This window comes from Stigmatopora argus, chromosome 7, assembly GCF_051989625.1.
Source record: "Stigmatopora argus isolate UIUO_Sarg chromosome 7, RoL_Sarg_1.0, whole genome shotgun sequence".
Lineage (NCBI taxonomy): Eukaryota > Metazoa > Chordata > Actinopteri > Syngnathiformes > Syngnathidae > Stigmatopora > Stigmatopora argus.
Genome location: NC_135393.1, coordinates 7283007 through 7304934, shown reverse-complemented (window position 1 = coordinate 7304934; position 21928 = coordinate 7283007). Strand labels below are relative to the sequence as shown.

General features: G+C 40.8%; 1 protein-coding gene across 1 annotated transcript; it reads right to left on the bottom strand.

Annotated features, from left to right (window-relative positions):
* Positions 1-4379: 4379 nt before the first annotated feature.
* On the bottom strand, positions 4380-11418 carry LOC144077200 (carbohydrate sulfotransferase 12-like). Its single transcript, XM_077604761.1, has 5 exons — positions 11269-11418; positions 9493-9635; positions 8235-8363; positions 6058-6250; positions 4380-5437 (listed from the first exon to the last, which is right to left on the bottom strand). Exons 1-5 carry the CDS (start codon positions 11416-11418, stop codon positions 5162-5164), a joined length of 891 nt encoding a protein of 296 aa, XP_077460887.1. The 3' UTR covers positions 4380-5161.
* Between the last annotated feature and the right edge of the window lie 10510 nt (positions 11419-21928).

The following is a 21928-nucleotide window of genomic DNA, read 5'->3' as shown; positions in this document are numbered from 1 at the left end:
GAGAACATGCAAACTCCACACAGGTGGACCGACCTGGATTTGAAACCAGGACTCCAGAGCTGTGAGGCCGACGCGCTCCATTCAAGCAGCTTTCTTGCAGAAAAGTGTGTTTTTGTTCCTATTGCCTGACGTTTCTTTCCTCCACATTGACTTCCTCATGCTTTTAGTATTTGAAGAACATCCACTTAAGAGTTACACTCATCCATCACGCATAATGTATGGATGTGAGGACAATAAAGTAAACGTAAAGATCAACAATGTCTATCCCGAGGATAATTCTGGGTTCTGATTCTGATTTCTGAGTTTACTTAACGCGCTACAATGTGGCATTTCATGCGTAAAAACACTTGGCACTCGTCTTCCATCTCATCCAGAAGGTGCCGAGGTAAAAAAAAAATCCTTTCATCCAGCTCCGTAAGAAAACGGAATAATGCCTGCTTCTGTTCCGTGCATTACCTTCATTAAATCCCCTTTAAATGTATACAGACTTTCTCCCATCTCAAATGAAAATGCCAATAAAAACAAAATTATTTCGAACTTACACGACAAATATGGCTCCATGGTGGCCGTTCGGTTCGGATGATAGACAGCGATGTGTGGACGGCTTTCCGATTGACGAGGAGAGCGACCCGGCGAGGAAGATAAATAGGACTGGATGAGTATAGTACCACTTCTTCTATAGTGAATTCCAGACTGGTGCGTACTCGAGGCGTGTGAATCACGAGAGAGGCCCATGGGCCCAATTAGTACGCACACACCCAAATGTTAATTTGTTTGTGTTGTCAAGCGAGTTTTTGCTTTATTTTCTTTGTCTTCTTTAACAGTGGTTAAGGTTAGTGTTTAAGGTTAGGCGAACTGTCTGGCGACGAAGTGTCCGGCGACGAATTGTCCTGGGACGAAGCGTCCGGCGACTAAGTGTCCGGTTCCACTTGAACTGGCTCAGACGATCCTTCTGCGCAAAGATCTTGGAATATTTCTTCAGATCCTTCTTGATCATCTAATCAAAAAGCAAAAAAACAAACAACGGCGTTGAAGTGCAGTTTTTATACAAGTCAAAGTCTATTTAATTGTGCCAATAATTGTGTAAATTTTCTTATACAATGTCTCTCCTTTTTTTCGTTTCATTATATTAAAAGATTTATGCAATATTTTTGTAATGTTTTTCAATCTAAACGTTTGTGTTGTTTGAAAAAAACATTAATCAAATTGAACAAGCTATAATTTTATATCAAATAAAATGACAAAAAAAATCACATTGTAGGTGAAAATCTTGTAATGCTCTGCTGTGTTCATCAAGGTGCAGTCCGAAGTATCCACAAAGGTGAGCGCGCCGTTCATACTACACACGGCACAGAAATAAGGAAAAGCATGACTACATATTCAAACATGGGGAAGTTATCAGTATGCTGTCATATATAGGCATTTAAAGTTTTTGCTCAAGAGTGCTACTTGCACAGTTGGTGTTATTCCACAAGGACACAAATTTATAACAAGCTATCTTTTGAATAGGTCTATTAAATGAACTCTGGGATAGGTCAAGTGAATGGTCCAACTCAATTTTGGCGGCTTGCAATAATCTATGTATATAAGAGATAGTACATAAATAAGCATAAATTTGTACAAGCAAATGAAGTAACAACTACAATTCAGCCACTACAACCCAAATTTAAACAAGTGAAGAAAACTGTGAGTAGTATTAAATTAATCAATGGAAAAATGAATATCATAATAGATTCAAAAAAGATTTGTTGGTGGTAAAAATGTAAGCAGCAAGTCTTTTCCTATCAGTACAAGTAGCCGGTAGACTCCCTTTAGTGGTAGGGGAAGATTAAATCTTCAAACTATTATTACACTGGTTTAATCTCTTCAAACACTATGAGCATATTTTGGCAAGTAAGTAAAATTACATATAACTGATTGAATGGACAATGAAGTAGCATTTAATCTTGTAGAACAGGTAAAAGGTAGAACTTTTATACTACTACAATACAGTTGTCTTTTGACATTGTCCCTCAGGGTTCTATGGTTTTGTTGTTGTGTGGATTTTTAAATCATACAAAGCTACTTTTGCACCAGATTTCTTGCTAGATCACAGGTTTTGTGGTGATCATTTCTGCAGACTCACCCAGTAATAAGCATGAACCAGGAAGAAAAAATTGAATAAAATTCAAATCAAGCTTGTCCATAGTTTGTGATCGTTTCATACTTGGAAGACAACAAGATGCAATGTATATCTTACTAAAAAGTAGAACTGCCTTACAAAACAGTCCATCTAAGAGATAAAGACAACTATGTAATAAGTACATTAATACAATCTCCCAAGGGTCCCAATTTCCACCCAAAAATGTAACGCATAGTGGCTTATGGCTATTAGATGATTCACATAGGTATGAGCTAGGCATTTCATAGGATTGTACTAGGTGTAAAATGTTTAGCAGATACTATTCCAGTGGGTAAAGTTGGGAAATATTAAGATATAGTTCAAGGTGTCAAAAAAGTTTAGTTTATCATTAGAGGCATTTTAAAACACAAACAAACCAACTCAACAACTCACCTCCTGAGTCCAGCCAGAACCAAGAACTGTCCCTGAGGGCTCCAGAAGATATTGTTTGCCTGCTGCTTGTCAAACATCTCTGCAGAGCCCAAAAAAGTAAACTTAATGCCATCTTGGAGGGTGTTTGAAATGTAAAGAGCTCCTTTTCCTGACTGTATGATCAACGTACTTATGATCTCGATCTTGCCGTTGTTTTTTTACGTGGTAGAAGGAGGCACTGATCCTAGGGGTTTCCCCTTGCAGGACAGCAAACTTACTGCCGTTGGGCTCCCAGGCAAATGCAATGATGCTCTCTGTTCAAGAAACAGCCAACCTAACTACATGGCCTTTGTTTTTTATTGTTACCGTCAATGTGTCCAGGTACGCTTACCCTTCATCTCCACCACATCAACAGGAACCTGTTACTCTCTCATGCGGAAGATTTCAAAGTTGGTGATCACACCCTTAATATAAGAGATCAGTATTACATTAACATTTTACCATAAAATATGATGAATAAATTAACAAAAATGGTCACTTGCTCAATCGTGCTAAAGGTCAAAGGTGCCAACTTCTAAAATGCTGTCTACACTTTTAACTGAGCTCGTATGTCGATATTCTCGTAACTCGAACGAACGTTTCCCATTGAAATGAACTAAAAACAAATTGATTTGTTCCAACCCTCTGAAAAAACACCAAAAACAGGATATTGGATTGGGAAAAAAATGTTTTATTTTTTCTAATTCACTATCTATTAACAAAGTAATACGTAACTAGTGGTTGAATATTACTAAAATGCGTTTAATAGAACTAAAATTAGACGGATTTCGCAGAGGGTAGAGAGAGAGAGGAACATAGAGGGGTGGGGTTGGGCATGAGGGGGAGACTTTTTGCACCGGTGAATCGTAATATAACATAAACAAATTTAAATGAACTTGGATTACGATGCAGACACACTCAAAAATGAGTTTAATCTAACCTTACACTAAACTTAATTCTAATTTTGTTTTACATTTTTATACCTTTTTTTCTCCCGGTTGGCTGTTTGCCCCGCCTCCACCCTGACTTTCACTATCAATGGGCTGTTTGCTTTTGTAGTCCCTTCAAAATATTCCGAAAATGATGCAGACAAATGTCCTCACAATAGGATAACGCACGACCACTTGCCAACGAGAAGTACGTAATATATACTCCTCGCACTAGCGATCGCTACGCTATTGGTGCTGAGTGACGGAAAAAAAACACTGAAAAAAATGCAACGCTCCGCCCGGTGCTCGTAGATATCTGTTATACACGAAAGATATGCGGCAAAAAAGACAGTGCGCTAAAATCATAAACAGCCTCTCATGTCTTGGCCACCTGGCTTTCTCGTATCTGGAAATTTGTCTCGTATCTAGAGATAATTATTTGCTCAAAATTTTACTCGTATCTCGAAATGCTCGTATGTCGGGGTGCTCGTATGTCGAGGTACCACTGTAGATTTTAACTGGAAAGTGTTACAGGCAGCTCTAAAACATATCCACAAGGAGTCACAAGTGTTGTGTTAGGGTTCTACCAACACACGAGACATTTTTCACTAAAGCCGCTGTATAAATGGTACGAAAGTAATATGTGATTTTAGGATTAGAAGACGTTGCGTGCTACAAAAAGCCATTTGTAGCAGTCAGAATCATCCGTTTGAATTTTCAAACGCGATACGACCCCTTTTAATATACTTTATTTTCAGCCAATTGATCAATTTGATGATCTTAGAATTTATTTCATTTCACTACCTTATAATAATTATACAATTTAATCTAGGTCTATGGAGTAAACACAATGCAACAAAAGGGAACAATAATTTTGAAAATGAATGTCAGTTTTATTTTCCTGAGCAAAAGGTACATAAAGTGAGCACAGTAGTAAAAATATTGATCCTTTTCATAGTAAACTTGAAAATAGGCACTTTAACATTTCGGTTCAAAATAACCATTTGGGTATAATCCTTATGAACTTTTAATTTTTATTTGGCTATAATTTAATTCACATATTTAGTGCAATCAATTTTTATTCCATAATCTTTTTTTCCAAAACATCTGAAGTACTATTCATAATATTTTCATGTTATACCTGTACTTATTTTCTCCTCATATTCTGAATTTGTGTATATAAATTATAAATGTGGGGGAAAAAGCGCAGAAGAAAAAAAGATGAAAAGAAGGAAAGCAGTACCTTGTTGCTGACCTGAGTAGTTTTTAAAATCTGAGTTGTTGTCTTAGAGCAGAGTAGTAGCTAGATTCTGTGTTTTTAACATTCATTCATTATCCGAGCTGCTTATCCCTTGAACAGACGGGGGCGCTGGAGATTATCCCAGCCAACAAAATGCACCCTGAGTTAGTTCCCAGCCAACCAGAGGGTGTTGTTTTAATAAATCATAGTGAAATACATTGTCCCCGGGAAAGTTCTTTCTTTCAATTCAAAGTGTAAAATGCTAAAATTGCTGCAATCATATTTTTACTACCCTTCCAAATGAGTCTTACCATCTTCTATAGCTTGTATTATAATTTCATTCATTTGTTTTCTGTAGAGCTTATCATCACAGGGTCGCAGGGGGTGCTGGAGCCTAGGGGATTTCTTTTGGGGGTTTGCTTATTGGTGGTGGAGCACGTTTACAGGTTCAGGATAGCCAAAGAGCTCAAAATCTGGTTGGTAACGCTTGTACAGCTCTGTAATCATTGAGACGGGAATCTGTCCAAACCAGTCTCTTTCCCAGCTTTCTAGAGTTTGATTTTTTGGTCCCGAAGGGAATTGCACCAAATGATCCACTTGAAGGAGCTTCAAAAGTTGCTCAGCGTCCGTTTCCAATGTTTCCAGCTGCCCAATGAAGTCGTAATTCATCTGGCATGGATGACACAGGCTGTTTACCTATAAAAATAAAAAAAGGAAAAAAAAGTGTATGGGACAATGCTCGCTTTCAGCATGATCTAGTGTTATTTCTAAAAGCCAATTTCTAAAAGTTACAAACATTTATGTTTGCACAGAGTGTGGTACATATTTATATGTATATGTACATGTACCATGTACCGGTATTTATTAAATTTACAACCTCAATTGCCTTTGTGACGTATTCAAACTTGGTTGTGGCGCCGCAAGTGTGTCATACTTGAAGTTGAACTGCGTAAAATGGCCCTTTATTCTAAGTACTGCAACTGCCAAAATAATGTGAATTTAACATCATGTTAAATTTATAGACGAAATAGAAACTGTAGAACGGAAACATATATGAGGTCAGTGGTACATTAGTCTCATTTATAAGTAGTTTACAGTATTCCAAGAAATAACAAATATCTCCAGTTAAATGTAGTTTTAGCTGCAAATTGGGTATTTAATTGTTTTTAACTGTGGTTTGTACTTTGACAGGGCTGCCTTAAGATAGAGAAGCAAGGTGAATCCTTTTTATCGTATTTGACTGCTTCATTTCAGTTAATATGGCGTTTGGCACTTTGCACACAAGTGTTCTACTATAATGTCATGTAGTGTATTACTTGGCGCCAGTGATCATTGAAGATTTTCTTTTCTCTCGCTTCATCCAACAGGTACGAGATGAACTGCGGGAAGGTGGGTTTGATCCCTGCCGCATGGGCTTCGGCCACCGTTTTCGGCACCTCCTCCTTTGACAGATTGCCATAGCGCAGAATCATGCCCCTCCCAATACTGCTGTAGAACGGCCCGTTGGGCCTGATGGTCACAATACAAGAACTATTGAGGAAATCACCCAAACATTCTGGCATAAGGCTGTTCACAATAACCATTTTTAAGGACTTAATATTTTCCCCAAAATTTATGAAATAAATTATAGTTATGTTGATTTATTTTCTTTTTTTCCCTGGAAAACTACTGCGGCATGTTAATTAGTCATCACAAAAACACCTGAAAGTCAGGAAAAAATTTATTTAGTGATTCAATTTCCCACCTAAATATTAAATACTATATGTATATAGCAGTGGCGGGGCGTCAGGGCCTTCAAGGCCTTCTCTGCTGGCCTAAGAAATATCTGAATCATATTATATTTTGTCCATCAATACTTATTATTCCAAATGGTCTGTTAGCTTCCTTTCATTGCTTTTCCCCCTAGTTGCACTGCTTCCAGATGTGTGTTTTCATATTGAAGCATTTAACCAATCATATTTCAGCCATTATTTGTTGTCAGATCACATCCGCCTCAAAGCCTTCACACTCAGTTCTGCGGGCTCTGCTGCATTAAACTAGACTGTTGCTTTTAACCAATCTGATTTGGAGTTGGCAACCCCACAATGCTTTTTCATACGCATTGGCATTTTGCTGGCTGGGATACGTCATTGCTTTCACCAACTATGATTGGCTAGTAGGCGGGCCAAAGCCATAGTGAGGCAGCCAGAGATTGCAAACACCACCCACAATGGCCGACAGAGGCAAAGACAAATGGATTCTGTTGCAGATTTGCTCACAAACCTATTTTCCAGACGGACTTTTCCAGAAAAAAATGGACATCATTAAGAAATGGCGGTCAACTCTGAAGCTAAAAAGGATTTTTGGTGAGTAAAATATGGCTATATTCCTAAATAATATTTCAATTGTGGGCCAAGTTCTGATATCTGAAAAGCTCCAGTGTTTGTATTTAAGCTCCAGTGTTTTTATTTAATCACTAAATGCTGCTAGGATGTGGATTTTACCCCAGTTTAATTTTTGCCGTTTCGCCATTGACGTCCATCGCTGTCTTTTCCCGAGGAAATCAAATCACCCCTGGCCTGGTTGTAATGTCTCAAAAGCTCCAGTATTTGTATTCAATCAATAAATGCTGCTAGGAAGTGGATTTGACCTAATTTTAGTGCATTTTTTGTCATTTCACGTAAGGCCGTATCGACGTTCATCGCTGTCTTTTTACTGGGGAAATGATACTCCGGGCCCGGTTCTGATGTCTAAAAAGCTCCAGTATTTGTATTTAATCAATAAATGCTGTTTTCGGCTGGATTTTACCCCATTTTCAGGCAATGTTTGCCCGTACGCCATTGACGTTCATTGCTGTCTTTTCCCGGGAAAATCGCCCCCTGGCCTGGTTTTAATGTCTGAAAAGCTCCAGTATTTGTATTTAATCATGAAATGATGCTAGGAAGTGGATTTTACCCCATTTTTGTGCATTGATTTATTGATTATTTTTATGTGTCGCAGCTCTAACTGCAGTAGAGGTTTTATAGCCATAAAATAGTTTTTGAGGGTTGGATTGATACGTTGAAGGCGCTACGAGAAAATGCACCGACCGCCGCCACTGGTATATAGTGGGCCTATAGTCACTTAGACCCTATCAATGACAAAACAGTATGTCTGAGTGTAAAAGTGCAAGTCCAACCTCCACGAAATAACTACTGGTTGGCGCGAGAAGTAGTCAGCATAAATAAATCAATGATGCAAGGACAAATTAGCAGTCCTCACTAAGGCCAAAGGCCTTAAAACACCCAGAATGGTTTGCCAGTCAATTGCAGGGAACAAGTAAACAACAACCATTTCCACTTACACTCATACGTAGGGGCAATTTATAGTGTTCAACCGGCCTACCATGCCTGTTTTGGGAATGTGGGAGGAAATCGGAGCACCCCGAGAAAACCCATGTATACTGTTAAACTAGATATAAACAAAATTCCATCTAAATGCACATCCTATATAAGAGGAACTCTGGTAGTAACACCTTAGGAACTTGTCCCTGAAGGCCGAGATGAGTCGGACAAAGGGGTCCCGCACGAACAGGAACTTGGTGTAGTTCTGGAGCATGCCAGCCATCATGTGCCGGGATGGAGAACCGCGTTGACCCAATAACCTAGTGAATACAATATGTGACATACATTTTTTGTGTTGCTCTGTTCCCGTCTATATTCTAGATTTGCTATTTTCAAATTTGCCTATTTTTGATTACCGTAATTACTCGAATATAACACGCATATTTTTGCTATATAATTAATTCCAATAGTTGGGGGTGCGTGTTATAATCAATAACTAAAATAAATTACAAATTTTCGATCAAAAAAAGCATTGTCAAACTCACTTTGACGCACGGACATTGTGCAATTTCCAACTTTGAATTCAAAATACACGCATATTAAAGATCGTCAAGCCTCACAAACATCACAATCCTGCATTAATAAGCTGGAAAGTAGAATACTACATTGTAGTGTAGTACGTACTTGTATTTAGAAATATGTCCAGCGGGGGGCAGTACATTCCCTTGTTACATGTGATAGTCTTTTCCATTGTGCATATCTTCAAATCATTTATTTATTCAATTTGTATGTTCCTTTTCTTGTTTGAGAATGACAATAGATATTTGAATTAAAACATGGTATTGTCAATTGAAATGTAGTCAATGTTCAAGGAAGTCTAAAAGGTATTGCAACATAACATGTCTACATGATATGTTTGTCCACTCTGTGTATCATCTATTGCCCTAAAATTCAAACGCATAACTCCACCAACTGCACGACACTCGACACGCTCGTACCGGAAGATTTCTCTATCCGGTTTTGAACAAAACAATCGTGAAACGAAGAAAAAAAGGTAAGATTTCTGATTTTCGTCAGCGGGAAATTTTAGGTGCGCACTATATTCGAGTACTGCGTTTTTCCAGATTTTTTTGGCCCAAAATTACCTGCGTGTTATTTTCGAGTGCGCGTTATATTCGAGTAATTACGGTAACTTTCCTTGCCAACCCCGCATGTTTTTGGGATGTGGGAGGAAACCAGAGTACCTTGGAGAAAACCCATGCAAGCTCGGGGAGAACATGCAAACTCCACACAGTGAGGACCGACCTGGGATCAAACCCACAACCTCAGAACTGTGAGGCCTACACGCTAACCACTCGTCTGCCGGCCAGACGTCAATCAAAGTCAGTCAAAGCTGTGATTTCATGCAATATGAGGAATTTCATTGGTGGAGGAGGTAATGTGTCATACTTGGCAAAAGTGGGATCCATCGAGTTTTTGTGGATGAGGTAATAAGGAATTGACGCCGCGTCAGTGTAAGGCTTTCCTGATTTGGGTGAGAGCACAGACTGGGACAGGAATGCCATCACCTTCTTCCAGTTGGTGCAAGCCACCTGAAAGGAAGAACATAATGGTTTGTCAAGTAATGGTGATATATTGAACTGAACTTGACTTTGCCCAAAAAGTGGGCGAATAAACATGTCACAAATTTAGAATAAAAGGAGAGTTATTTATTTATTTTTTTAACATGGTGTATAATGTTCTGTAAATAAACACAATACTTATAGCTACAGTTTATTTTTATTCGGGAAAAAAAATCTAGAAATTACACATTCAATTTTTAATTTCTAGATTTTCTTTTTTTTTTTTTTTTTCAAATTAATAATTTAAGTCAGAAATACATTGTCCAAGTCACAATTGTGTAACAAGCATCTAAGTGGAGTTACAAAAGTGCTTTACTGTGAATAATGGGGCTCTGGATTGTATATGATTTTACTCATGACTTGATACATTCTTGCAATGTTCCCTCTAAGCTGCGCGCGAGCGCAATTGCGCACTGCCCTCGTGCTCTCTGCGCAAGCAAACACATACAGTGCACAACATAAAATCCAACCTGAATTGACAAAAATAAACATTACAATTTTTTTTCTGCGCCATTTTGCAAAGCAACTCAGAAAGTGACAACCTGTCACAGACAAACGACAAGAAACTGTCATTTCAGATAAAACTCTGACTAATACTGTGTAGCCAATGATATGATTTGCTTCACATCCCTTTTGTTTTCTTTCGCGACATGAGTAAATGTTAATGGCATTAATTGGCTACGTCATTTACACATTTTGCCTGTATTGCAGGTTAGCATATAGCTAACAGTTTGTCCGAGCAGCTGCCAATCCTATATCACGGCGAAATGACCAAGTTGCGGCAGAGCCAAGGCAAAGTAAAATAAAGAAATCCAGTTCTTTTAAGATGGAATGGTTGTCGGCGTGTGTGCACATAGAGGAACAAACTGTGAAATTGGGAGAGAAAGGTATCCTCTGCAAAACACGCAGCGAAGTTAAAGTTGTTAGCAAATAGTTGCATATATAGATGCAAGTTTAACTATCAAGTGACACATTCAGCAGAAAAGTCATTTGAATGAGAGGTAAGAAGGACAGACGTGAAAAATAGAGTAAAATTTAAGTCAGTGACATATATTAACATATTTTATTCATAGATTTTAATCATTAAATTTTATTATGACTATATCATTTATGGGTGGTAGACATGCACCTGCTTATGGCAGGTGTGATACTGGTGTGTGCCCATAGCGAGCAATGATGATGTTGCTCAGACTGGTACTCAGAGTGCTCAGGGAGGTTGTCTTTCTGCCCAGAAAAACAAAAAATTAGAGGGAACATTCCATTCCTGGCATGAGATAGTGCCACATGGGTGCAGTGTTTGACATGCGGGAAACTAGTTGTGCCTGCCTAACATGTAAAACATTTAAAATGCGCACACACAGACATATGCCTTTATGAAACACTGCACCCATTTGCCATTTGTCTCATACCAAGAATGTATCAAGTCATTAGTAAAATCACGTACGATCCAGAGCCCCATTATTCACAGTAAAGCACTTTTGTAACTCCACTTTGATGATTGTTACACAATTTCGACTTGGACTATGTATTTCTGACTTAAATTATTCATTTGAAAATCATTTTGCTACAACATTGCCCCCTATATCATCCTGATATTTTCTACCTTGGGAACATAGCAGTAGATGATCTTGTGCTTATGATCGACTATAAGGTGGTCCAATTCACGAATTGGAATTTGTTCAAATGCAGGGGTACTTCCGGGAAAGTACTTCTGCGAACAAACATCCATGATCCTTTGCTTCCTCGCCGTCATCACTCCCATGGATGTTGTTGCAAAGGATGCTGGAAGCATGGACGAGCGGGCAAGTTTGCGGTCCTGCTGAGGGAAGAGGTTGAATCCCCCAACGTCATCCCAGTAGGTGATGATTAGCAGGGTCACAAACAGAGAGCCCAGAATAAATGCCAAACGCAAGCTTCGCCACGTCCCCATGATGAATATGCGGAAGATCCAACAGTGGCCAATGTTGGTGGAAGAGGATGAGGTTATCTGAGCTCCATGGTGCTGGACGTTTGTCACGGAAGGAAACACTTTCTGTTCAGCAACTGTGGCTGAAACAAGCAGGAAATGTGATTTAGACTTTGGCTTCTTTACAAAATAGACAACAAACTGATTCAGTCCACATTTTAAGTGAGGTCATCAGATTCTCATGTAAACCACCGGTTAGTCTATTCACAACATGAACTGGATGAATACACATTACCAAATATGTCACTAATATTGTAATGTACAGTAATAACTCCAGTCTAGGCAAAGTTGAGTTTCCACTTCTTTGTTGGATAATATTTATATATTTCAATATTTTTCTTTGTGTTTTATTAATGTAAACATAATTTTTATGTTCAAACTATTGTAGTAAGGTTAGTTGCAGTTTATATATATACTAATAGATAAGTATAGACACTCAAATTCACAATTTAAAAACGAGCAGGTATGTTTGGGGATTGACGGAGAAAGCCAAAGTACACCTTAGATTTGAACGGAGCAGAGATGTTAACCAAAGGACACTGTGCTGCTTGTTGAAATGATGCTATATTAGTCCCACTGTCATCATTTTAAAAAAAATCCCGAGGATAATTCTGTGTTCCTATTCTGATTTCCGAGTTTACTAAACGCGCTACAATGTGGCATTTTATGCGTAAAAGCACTTGGCGCTCGTCTTCCATCACATCCAGAATCCTTTCATCCAGCGCCGTAAAAAACGGAATAATTTCTGCTTCTGTTCTGTGCATTACCTTCAATAAATCCCATTTAAATGTATACAGACTTTCTCCCATCTCAAATGAAAATGCCAATAAAAACGAAATTATTTCGAACTTACACGACAAATATGGCTCCATGGTGGCCGTTCGGTCCGGATGATAGACAGCGATGTGTGGACGGCTTTCCGATCGACGAGGAGAGCGACCCGGCGAGGAAGATAAATAGGGTTGGATGAGTATAGTACCGCTTCTTATATAGTGAATTCCAGACTGGTGCGTACTTGAGGCGTGTGAATTCCAGAGCGCCACGGCAAAGTGCAACACGTCTCGCGTGATTTGGACCACACGCGCGCATGTTTTTCAATCTAAAAGTTTGTGTTGTTTGAAAAAACATTAATCAAATTGAACATGCTATAATTTTTATCTAATAAAATGACAAAAAAATCACATTGTAGGTGAAAATCTTGTAATGCTCTGCTATGTTCATCAACTACTTTTGCACCAGATTTCTTGCTAAATCACAGGTTTTGTGGTGATCATTTCTGCAGACTCACCCAGTAATAAGCATGAACCAGGAAGAAAAAAAAAGAATAAAATTCAAATCAAGCATTTCCATAGTTTGTGATCATTTCATACTTGGAAGACAACAAGATGCAATGTATATCTTACTAAAAAGTAGAACTGCCTTACAAAACAGTCCATCTAAGACAGGGGTCCCCAAACTTTTTCCTGTGATGGCCACATAACCTTTCCCTTCTCTGGTGGGGGGCCGCTGTCAGTTTGTAATAGCACAGTGCTTGCTGGTGAATTAGGCAGTGGACTAGTGGCGGGGCGGTGAGACCCCTTTTTTCCAACTCCCGGTTCATGCGTCCTATTAGACCGCGAGTTTCGCCCACCATGCTAGGAGCCCCGTCAGTCGTGATGCTAGCTAGCTTTGACCAGTCCAGGTCCAACTTCTCCATGGTTTGGCACACTTTGTCAAAAATATCTTCTCCCGTTGTAGTCCCTTTGAGACTTTGGAGGTCTGCCAGATCCTCGCATATCTCAAAGTTTGCGCTAACTCCACAAATAAAAATGAGCAGTTGCGCTGTGTCTTGCACGTCCGTGCTTTAACCCAGTGCTAATGAAAAAAAGTCAAATTCTTTCGTCTTCTGCTGCAGCTGGGCATATACATTACTCCCGATTTCTTCAACGTGCCTGGTGATTGTACTCGCCGACAGACTTACGGCATTAAATGCATCTTTCTTCTCGGGACACACCTTCTCCGCGACAGCATCCATACATTTCTTAACAAACTCTCCATCAGTGAAAGGCTTTCTGCTGCTTGCTATCAGTTTAGCAACCCGAAAGCTGGCCCGAACGGATGCCTGGTTCAGCTGAGCTTGGCGTACAAATGTATTGTGCTGAGATAGTAGTCCACTTTTTAGCTTTGAGAGTTTGTCTGCTCGTATTTGGCCTTGCAAGCTGTCGTACTTGTCTTTGTGATGGGATTCATAGTCTCGGCGAAGATTGTATTCTTTGAATACCGCCACCGTCTCTTGACAGATGAGACAAACAGCTTTTTCTTTGCATTGAACAAAAAAATAATCGTTTGTCCACTGCAGGTTAAATACCCTGCATTCTGAATCAATTTTTCACTTACCTAACTTTTTCGCCATTATTCTGTTCTCTTTGGCTCTTTGAGGTTACTCCGTAACATTTTTCATGGTCTGAAGCTCCTGCCCTATTTTCCTGACAGCTTGCATCACATCTTCAATGTTGACGTGATCTCCAAACTCCACCTCTCGGTGTTCCAGCAAAATGCCCTGTTGATCACGTCCGACAACAAAGATACCACCTAGCACAAAACCCTCTCCCAAGATGTTCCCCTTGAAGCCCTTTCCGAAGGCTCTGAGGCCATTCCGCCACACTCCCGTACGGAGAAACGCCAGGAGGCCCAGATGTCGCACACTTGGCCCGAAAAATCGCCGCTTTTGATCCAAGAAGATCTCCCCGTCAAAGAACGGCCGGGCCCTAGGATTTTTTTCTGGAGGCCAAATAGGAAAAAAATCCGATAGCGTCTCTGGTATTGTTCAGAGGGCCGGGCCAAATGTGCTGACGGGCCGTAGTTTGGTGACCACTGATCTAAGAGATAAAGACAACTATGGAATAAGTATACATTAATACAATCTGTCTAGGGTCCCAATTTCCACCCAAAAATTTAACGCATAGTGGCTTATGGGCAATGTTCCCTCTAATTTTTTGTTTGTCTGGGCAGAAAGACAACCTCCCTTTGCACACTGAGTACCAGTGTGAGCAACATCATCATTGCTCGCTATGGGCACACACCAGTAACACACCTGCCATAAGCAGGTGCATGTCTACTACACATAAATGATTTAGTAATAATAAAATGTAATGATTAATATCTATGAATGGGCGGCCCGGCGGATGAGTGGTTCGGCGTCGGCCTAACAGCTCTGGGGTCCTGGGTTCAAATCCAGGTCGGCCCACCTGTGTTGAATTTGCATATTCCCCCTGGGCCTGCGTGGGTTTTCTCTGAGTACTCCGTTTTCCTCCCACATCCCAAAAAGATGCATTGTAGGCTGATTGGACACTCTAAAACTGCTCCTAGGTATGGGTCTGAGTGTGCATGGCTGTCCGTCTCCTTGTGCCCTGTGATCGGCTGGCCACCGATACAGGGTGTCCCCCGCCCCTGGCCCAAAGTCAGCCGGGATAGGCTCCAGCACCCCCCGCGAGTGATAAAGTGGATAAAGCGGTTCAGAAAATGGATGAAAAAATATCTATGAATAAAACATCTTCATAAATGCCATTAGAATATGCACAAATCTGACTTAAATTTTACCTTATTTTACACATCTGACCTTCTCACTTCTCATTCTCGTTCAAATGACTTTTCTGCTGAATGTGTCACTTGAGATATTCAAGTTTCCATTTATATGCAATATTTTTCCATGATTTTGCTTTGATTTATTTAATAAGGGATAGCACATATTAATGAACATATTTATATTCAGGTTAATGAACATATATATGTAAGATTGTAGCCGAGGGCTAATTTCCATTTATAGTCCATTGTGTAGGTTGAAGACAAACGATCACACATACGAGACACACATGCACGCACGCATGCACACAACCACACACACAGCAGATTTAGACAGTTCTCATCTGATTTCGCCGCTTGTTCTTCTATTTGCACAGTAAAGTAAAAAGGAATGTATTAAGAAATATTAAAATGTAATTAAAAAAAGATAGAAGGGCTGTAAAACACGAAAAAGATAAGAGCGGACAGAGCTACTGCCACTGGCTGCCGCATGAACGGCGCCATCATGAGCCAAGAGGAAAGAGGGGAAAAAAGGTTGGATTTTATTTTGTGCACGCCATATGATTGCTGCTGCGCGGAGAGGGAACATTGCTTATGGCTATTAGATGATTCATATAGGTATGAGCTAAGCATTTCATAAGATTCTACTAGGTGTAAAAGGTTTAGCAGATACTATTCCGTTGGGAAATATTAAGATATAGTTCAATGTGTCAACAAAGTTTAGTTTATCATTAGAGGCATTTTTAAACACAAACAAACTGTAATATCTTTGCAGGTTATATAACTGTTAATATATCCATAACAGTAATAGACGGCGGAGCCCAGGGTAAAACACGTGTAGCTCTTTATTGCCACTATCCAACAACACACACACACACAAACCGGACACACAACACTACTACTTCCGGGTTACGCTGTGCTACCCCACGGCTCCAGGGGCGTGGTTACACACTCTTCCATAACCCGAGGCAACTATCATTATCAATATATTACACTCCTCCCCCTTTAACTATGAAGTTCCTATTTAGACTTAGCACTCAACTCCAACAATTATCTTTGCCTCATTAACTTTTTATAATTTTACTTCTCAACTTGTAACTAAATTATCACAACTGACCGATCACAAATTCAGTCGCTTCGGAGGTGCTCTATCTCTCACTGGGTACCTGCGCCCACACACCTCTGGGGAACTGACTGCTCGGTTGTCAGGTGTAACTGTCTTGTCACAGGCCACTGAGCCTGGCGAAGATGTTACACGTGTCTCTTCAGGTGAGTACGGGCTACCACCTACTGCTCCAGGTGTGCCTTTCCCCCCCACATCTGCGTGAACCACCACAGGGTACTTGTTTGTGATGTCCAGCTGCTCATCCGGAAGCTCCAATGTCTCTGGTCTGGACGGTTGGTTGTACAGCAGATGATCAATGTGGATCGAGCGTCGGCTCACACCATTCCACACCAGGTAGGTGACTGGTCCGAGTCTCTTTTCCACTGTTCCTTTTGTCCACCTCTCCTTCCCTCCACGGAAATTCCGGATCATAACTGAGTCACCCTCAGACAGATGTCTCAGCTTGGAGGTGGTTCTATCATGATAGTGTTTCTGCTTCTCTTGTTTTGCTTCCACCACTCGAGCGAGATCTGGTTTCAGTAAGCTGAACCTGGTCCTGATTTGACGTTTTAAAAACAGTTCCGCTGGTGCACATCCTGTAACAGTGTGCGGTGTACTCCTGTATGCTATCAGGAAGTTAGCTAGCCTGTGCTGCATAGTTATTGTGACCTTTTGTTTCTTCTCCTCGAGTACTTGTTTCAGCAGTGATGCTTTTACTGTCTGAACTGCTCGCTCTGCCGCTCCATTGGAAGCGGGATGGTAAGCTGGTACCAAAGTTTGTTTTATTCCGTTGCTCAGCAGGAATGTCTTGTACTCCTGCGAAGTGAATTGAGGTCCGTTGTCAGAAACAATCTCCTCAGGAAGCCCGTAGGAAGCGAAAATATTCCGCAACGCCTCAATCATTTTGGCTGCTGTGGTTGTTGCCATGGCGATGACTTCCAGCCATTTTGAATGACTGTCCACTAGTACTAAAAAGTGGTGTTGGTCTTTCTCTGCAAAGTCAATATGTATTCTCTGCCAAACTCTAGTCGGCCATTTCCAGACGTGTAGAGGTGCGGTTGCAGGTAGTTTCCTCACACTCTGACAGGCGTCACATTGTTGTACTGTATGTTCTATGTCACTGTCCAACTGCGGCCACCACAAATAGCTCCTGGCCAAGGCCTTCATCCTGCACCCTCCCGGGTGTCCTAGGTGAAGATCATGCAGTAGTCGCTCTCGGTGTGCTGGTGGAATGATAACTCGAATTCCCCACAATATGCAACCTTGTTCCACCGACAGTTCATTTTTCCTGAAAAAGTATGGTTTCAGTCTCTCGTCCTTGTTTTGACTTGGCCATCCAGACCGAGTCAGCTCCAGTACTTTGCATAGGACTGGGTCTCTGAGAGTGCTCTGTGCAATCTCTGTAGCTTGCACGGGAAGCTCATCTACTACTGAGAAATAGAAGATGCCGTTTTCCTCCGCTGTGTTATCCTTTTCCTTCCTCGGCAGTCTAGACAACGCATCTGCATTGGCATTTTCTGCTGACGTTCTGTACTCTATACTGTAGTCATAAGCCATCAGTCTCAGCGCCCAGCGCTGCATTCGCAGAGCAGCTAAAGTGGGAATTTCAGACTTGGGTCCCAAAATAGCAAGAAGGGGCTTGTGGTCAGTTATTAAACTGAACTTTCGGCCATATAAATATTTATGAAATTTAGTCACGCCAAAAATTATGGCCAAAGCCTCTTTCTCTATCTGACTATATTTGCTTTCAGCCTCTGTCAATGTACGCGATGCAAATGCGATCGGTTTCTCATCTCCATTTTCCATTATGTGCGATATGACAGCCCCGATTCCATAAGGGGATGCATCGGAAGCTAATCTCAGGGGTTTCTTGGTGTCATAGTGCACTACTACTGAGCTTTTTACTAACTGTTCTTTTGCATCTTTGAATGCTGCTGCACATTTAGTAGTCCATTGCCAATCAACTTCCTTCTTCAGTAGTTGATGTAGCGGCTGCAGCACCGTCGACAGGTCTTTCATGAACCGACCATAATAGTTTAATAGTCCTAGAAAAGACCGTAGCTCTGTGATGTTTGTAGGCTGGGGTGCATTAACGATGGCTGCCACTTTTGTCGCAGTGGGGTGCAGTCCCTCCTTATCTATCAGATGCCCCAGGTATTCTACTTTCTCCTGCATGAAATCACATTTTGCTCTTTTCACTCTTACCCCGTAGCTCTCCAGACGGCTCAGTACCTCCTCCAGATTCCTCAGGTGTTCAGCTCTTGTCTTTCCTGTGACCAAAATGTCGTCTAAAAAACAGGTGACATGCTCCAAGCCTTGGAGTATCTGGTCCATCACATTCTGAAATATGGAAGGAGCACTGGACACTCCGTATGAAAGTCTATGATACACATACAGTCCTTTGTGAGTATTTATTGTCAAATACTTTTCTGAGTCTTTTCCTAACTCCAGCTGTTGGTAAGCCTGTGACAAGTCTAACTTGCTGAAAAGAATGCCTCCAGCTAGGGTGGCAAAAAGGTCTTCAACGTTTGGTAGTGGATAGGTCTCCTCTTCCACACTTTGATTTACTGTGACCTTATAGTCTCCACAGATACGAATTGACTTGTCTGCTTTGGGTACCACTACTATGGGCGCGGCCCACTGACTATGTTCTTTCTTTGAGATAATGCCAGCTTTCTCTAGGCGATTTAACTCCGTCTCAACTGCATTCTTTAATGCATATGGCACTGGTCTGGCCTTCCTGAAGATCGGTTTGGTATTTGGCTTTACTGTAATGTTGGCCTTTGTTGGAATAATGATTCAAACCTTTTAAATCATTATTAGTAATATTTAATTAAAAAAAGGAAAAACATCTTTCAACAAACTCTGCTTACAACTTGCAAGGAAAATGCCATGTGGCGTCGTCTTAGCCCCCAGTGCATTCTGACGAGCTGCATACTCTTCGGTACATTTAGCGGCACATAACCAAAACATTCAAAGGTAATCTGATTTAAACAATTGCCATTGAAAGAAAAACACCTGCGTAAGAATTTGCAGTATAAGCATAATAATTTCTTTATAAGGTAAACTGCCGGTGTCCCAGACAAAACAATTTATGAGTCCTTCGTAGATCTCCCAGTAAACAGTCCTTGGAGGGTGAGGTGTTATGTCAACAAGCTGGAGCCAGCAGGGTGACCTCGAGTTTGTCCCAGTCTTATACAAAAGTAATTAAAATGCCTTATTACTTATTAAAAATGCTTACAACACATATAGAATATTCCATAATAATTCTAACATTCCCTCCTTTTACTATATGTTTGTTATTCATTTTATGACAAATTCAAAATGAGAGGGATATCACCGTTGGCTGTTTTAATTTTACCCGCTTAGGCCCTACTCGTTCGGCAGGTCTGAAAGCAGAAAACAAAATCATTTTCGCCATATTTTTCATCCTCGAAATTACCATGCTCTTGAAATTCACTGCTTCCCTCAGTATGTCTCATCAACAGAGGATATAATTCATGCAATTTAGAATTTGTAGGGGCAATCGCAGTGGTTATAAGTCGGCTCATCAAAGATCTTAAGCAGGGAATAATACAACACCCACATAATGTCAAAATCGTAGCAAAAAGGGCTACGGAAAATGCAACAAATTTGGGCCAAAATCCAAAGGACATGCCACCAGCTTTCAAGGGCGGATTCTCTGACTCCAGAATGCTCCTTCATATTGCGGTTGAGGGTCTGCAGGCCACTAATGGCCTGGGTGAGGGACCCACCGGGTGACGTGTTGTTCGGTATGAAGGTGCAACATTGATCTCCAAACATTGCACACACGCCCCCTTGCTCCGCAAGCAGCATATCAACTGCTATGCGATCCTGGAACGCCATAAGACTGGTGGCTGCCAATTGTTCCTTTATCGCCACAAATCCCTGTTCAGTATAGTTTCCAAGTTTTTTGACATTGTAATGCAGGTAATTTATCCAATCAATATTTTTGTTTGGAGTAATTAAAAGAAAAATATACTCCCAACCTGCTGCGATCTGATTAGCCAACTTATACTCATCTGGGACTCCCCGGGGGACGCCAATCGCATCAATGTAGGTCGGATCACCCTCCATGCCGATCGCCGCCGTCGCGAGGGGCCCGCCATCATACCGGATTTCTGTGCAGCCAATTGTATCTCCTCTACTGTAGATGGAAAAACAGACACTGGTAATAGCAGTGAGACCAAGGCACAAAGTCCTGCTGTCATTTTGGCAGGAGTCGTATAATTTGTTTTGACCCCACCACCACCATAGGTCAGAACGTGGAATCAGGGGTGCCTTCTGTTTTAGGACGTGGGCACACCACGTCACATTTATCGCTCCCAGTGCCGGACCGTGCCCTGTGAGGACTAAGCAGGTAAAATGATTAAACGCGACATGTGTTGAAAAGTTAGGCTTGTCCTTTGCTGCCGTTGTAACTGGGTAGACATTATTCCATTTCATACATTTTGGGCTTACATCTTTTGTCATTATCTCCTTTACACAATCAGGGGTAATTTGCGCGGGTACTACTCTTAAGAGAGGTCGGCCCCCCCATACATGTTATACAGGTTTGATACAGGTTTGATACAGGTTTGATTTATAATAGCTGCATTTTCCATCAACAATAACCAATTATTTCTTACCGCCTCCCGTTTGGGAACTCCCCGTTGCAGAAATGAATTCTCTGGTCATCTCAGATTTTAATTTTACTATGGAGGATCCGGGTGTTTCCATCTCTGACGACCTTCTTACCCATGGACTTAGGAAAAACGTCAGACAAAGATCCACAAGTTAATTTGTCAGTCTGAATTATGATTTGTAATGCCCCCACCGTATGGGTTAATTTTATCGAAGGCCTGATGGGTTTTTTTCGCACGCGTGTGTCACCCAAGCTTGCCAATCTAGACCAGTTTCTGCAACAAGGTTTCCCCAATCTGTTTTAGGACTGTTATGTACCACACATATTCTATAAAATCCATGTGTATCCTTTGAAATGGATATGTAGCTTTTGTAGCTTGACATAAGGGGGAATCGCCCGTGTTTTGGCCATATATCTGCATATAGATTGAATATATAACCTCCCCCTTTTTTGAGGCATGAAATTTACCATGACTCAAAATGGCAGCCCTCCCAGATAAGTCTTTTGTTTTTGTTTAGTCCCCCAGGTTCCCAAAATTTCCCATTGCAGAAATCAAAAATTTCATTTGGCGAAATTCTTTTCTTTTTTGTTTCTGTCCTACTCTGCCACCGCCGTCCTTGAAAGGCTTATCAGCGATTTCAGAAATATTCCACCTTGATATTAGAATATTGATATATCTTGGTGGCTAGCCAATTGAAACACAAAAGACAGACACTCATCCACGCTGGCACTCATAATCAAGAAATTTAGAGTGCTCCCCCAACCATCAAGATTGATGCCTGAAGAAACTAGATAATTAATGTATTAGATTCACATGCCACATATCTAGAAATAGAAATTTGTTCAATTGCCACCGCCCCTTACCCCATTCAGTCAGCATGTAGATTGCCATGCGAGTGGCTGTGATTAACTATCTATTCGCCAATAATGCAATAACGGAAAAGTTGCACACATTGAAACACACACACACCCCCTTTTAGTATTTT

What these genes read in the sequence shown, in the direction of transcription:
- LOC144077200 (XM_077604761.1), bottom strand. Translation starts at nt 11,418, where the DNA reads ATGACGGCGAGGAAGCAAAGGATCATGGATGTTTGTTCGCAGAAGTAC. An exon ending in TCTACTGCTATGTTCCCAAG is followed by an intron (nt 9,636 to 11,268) that starts GTAGAAAATATC and finishes TCTTCCTTTCAG; the next exon opens with GTGGCTTGCACCAACTGGAA. An exon ending in ATGGATCCCACTTTTGCCAA is followed by an intron (nt 8,364 to 9,492) that starts GTATGACACATT and finishes TGTATTCACTAG; the next exon opens with GTTATTGGGTCAACGCGGTT.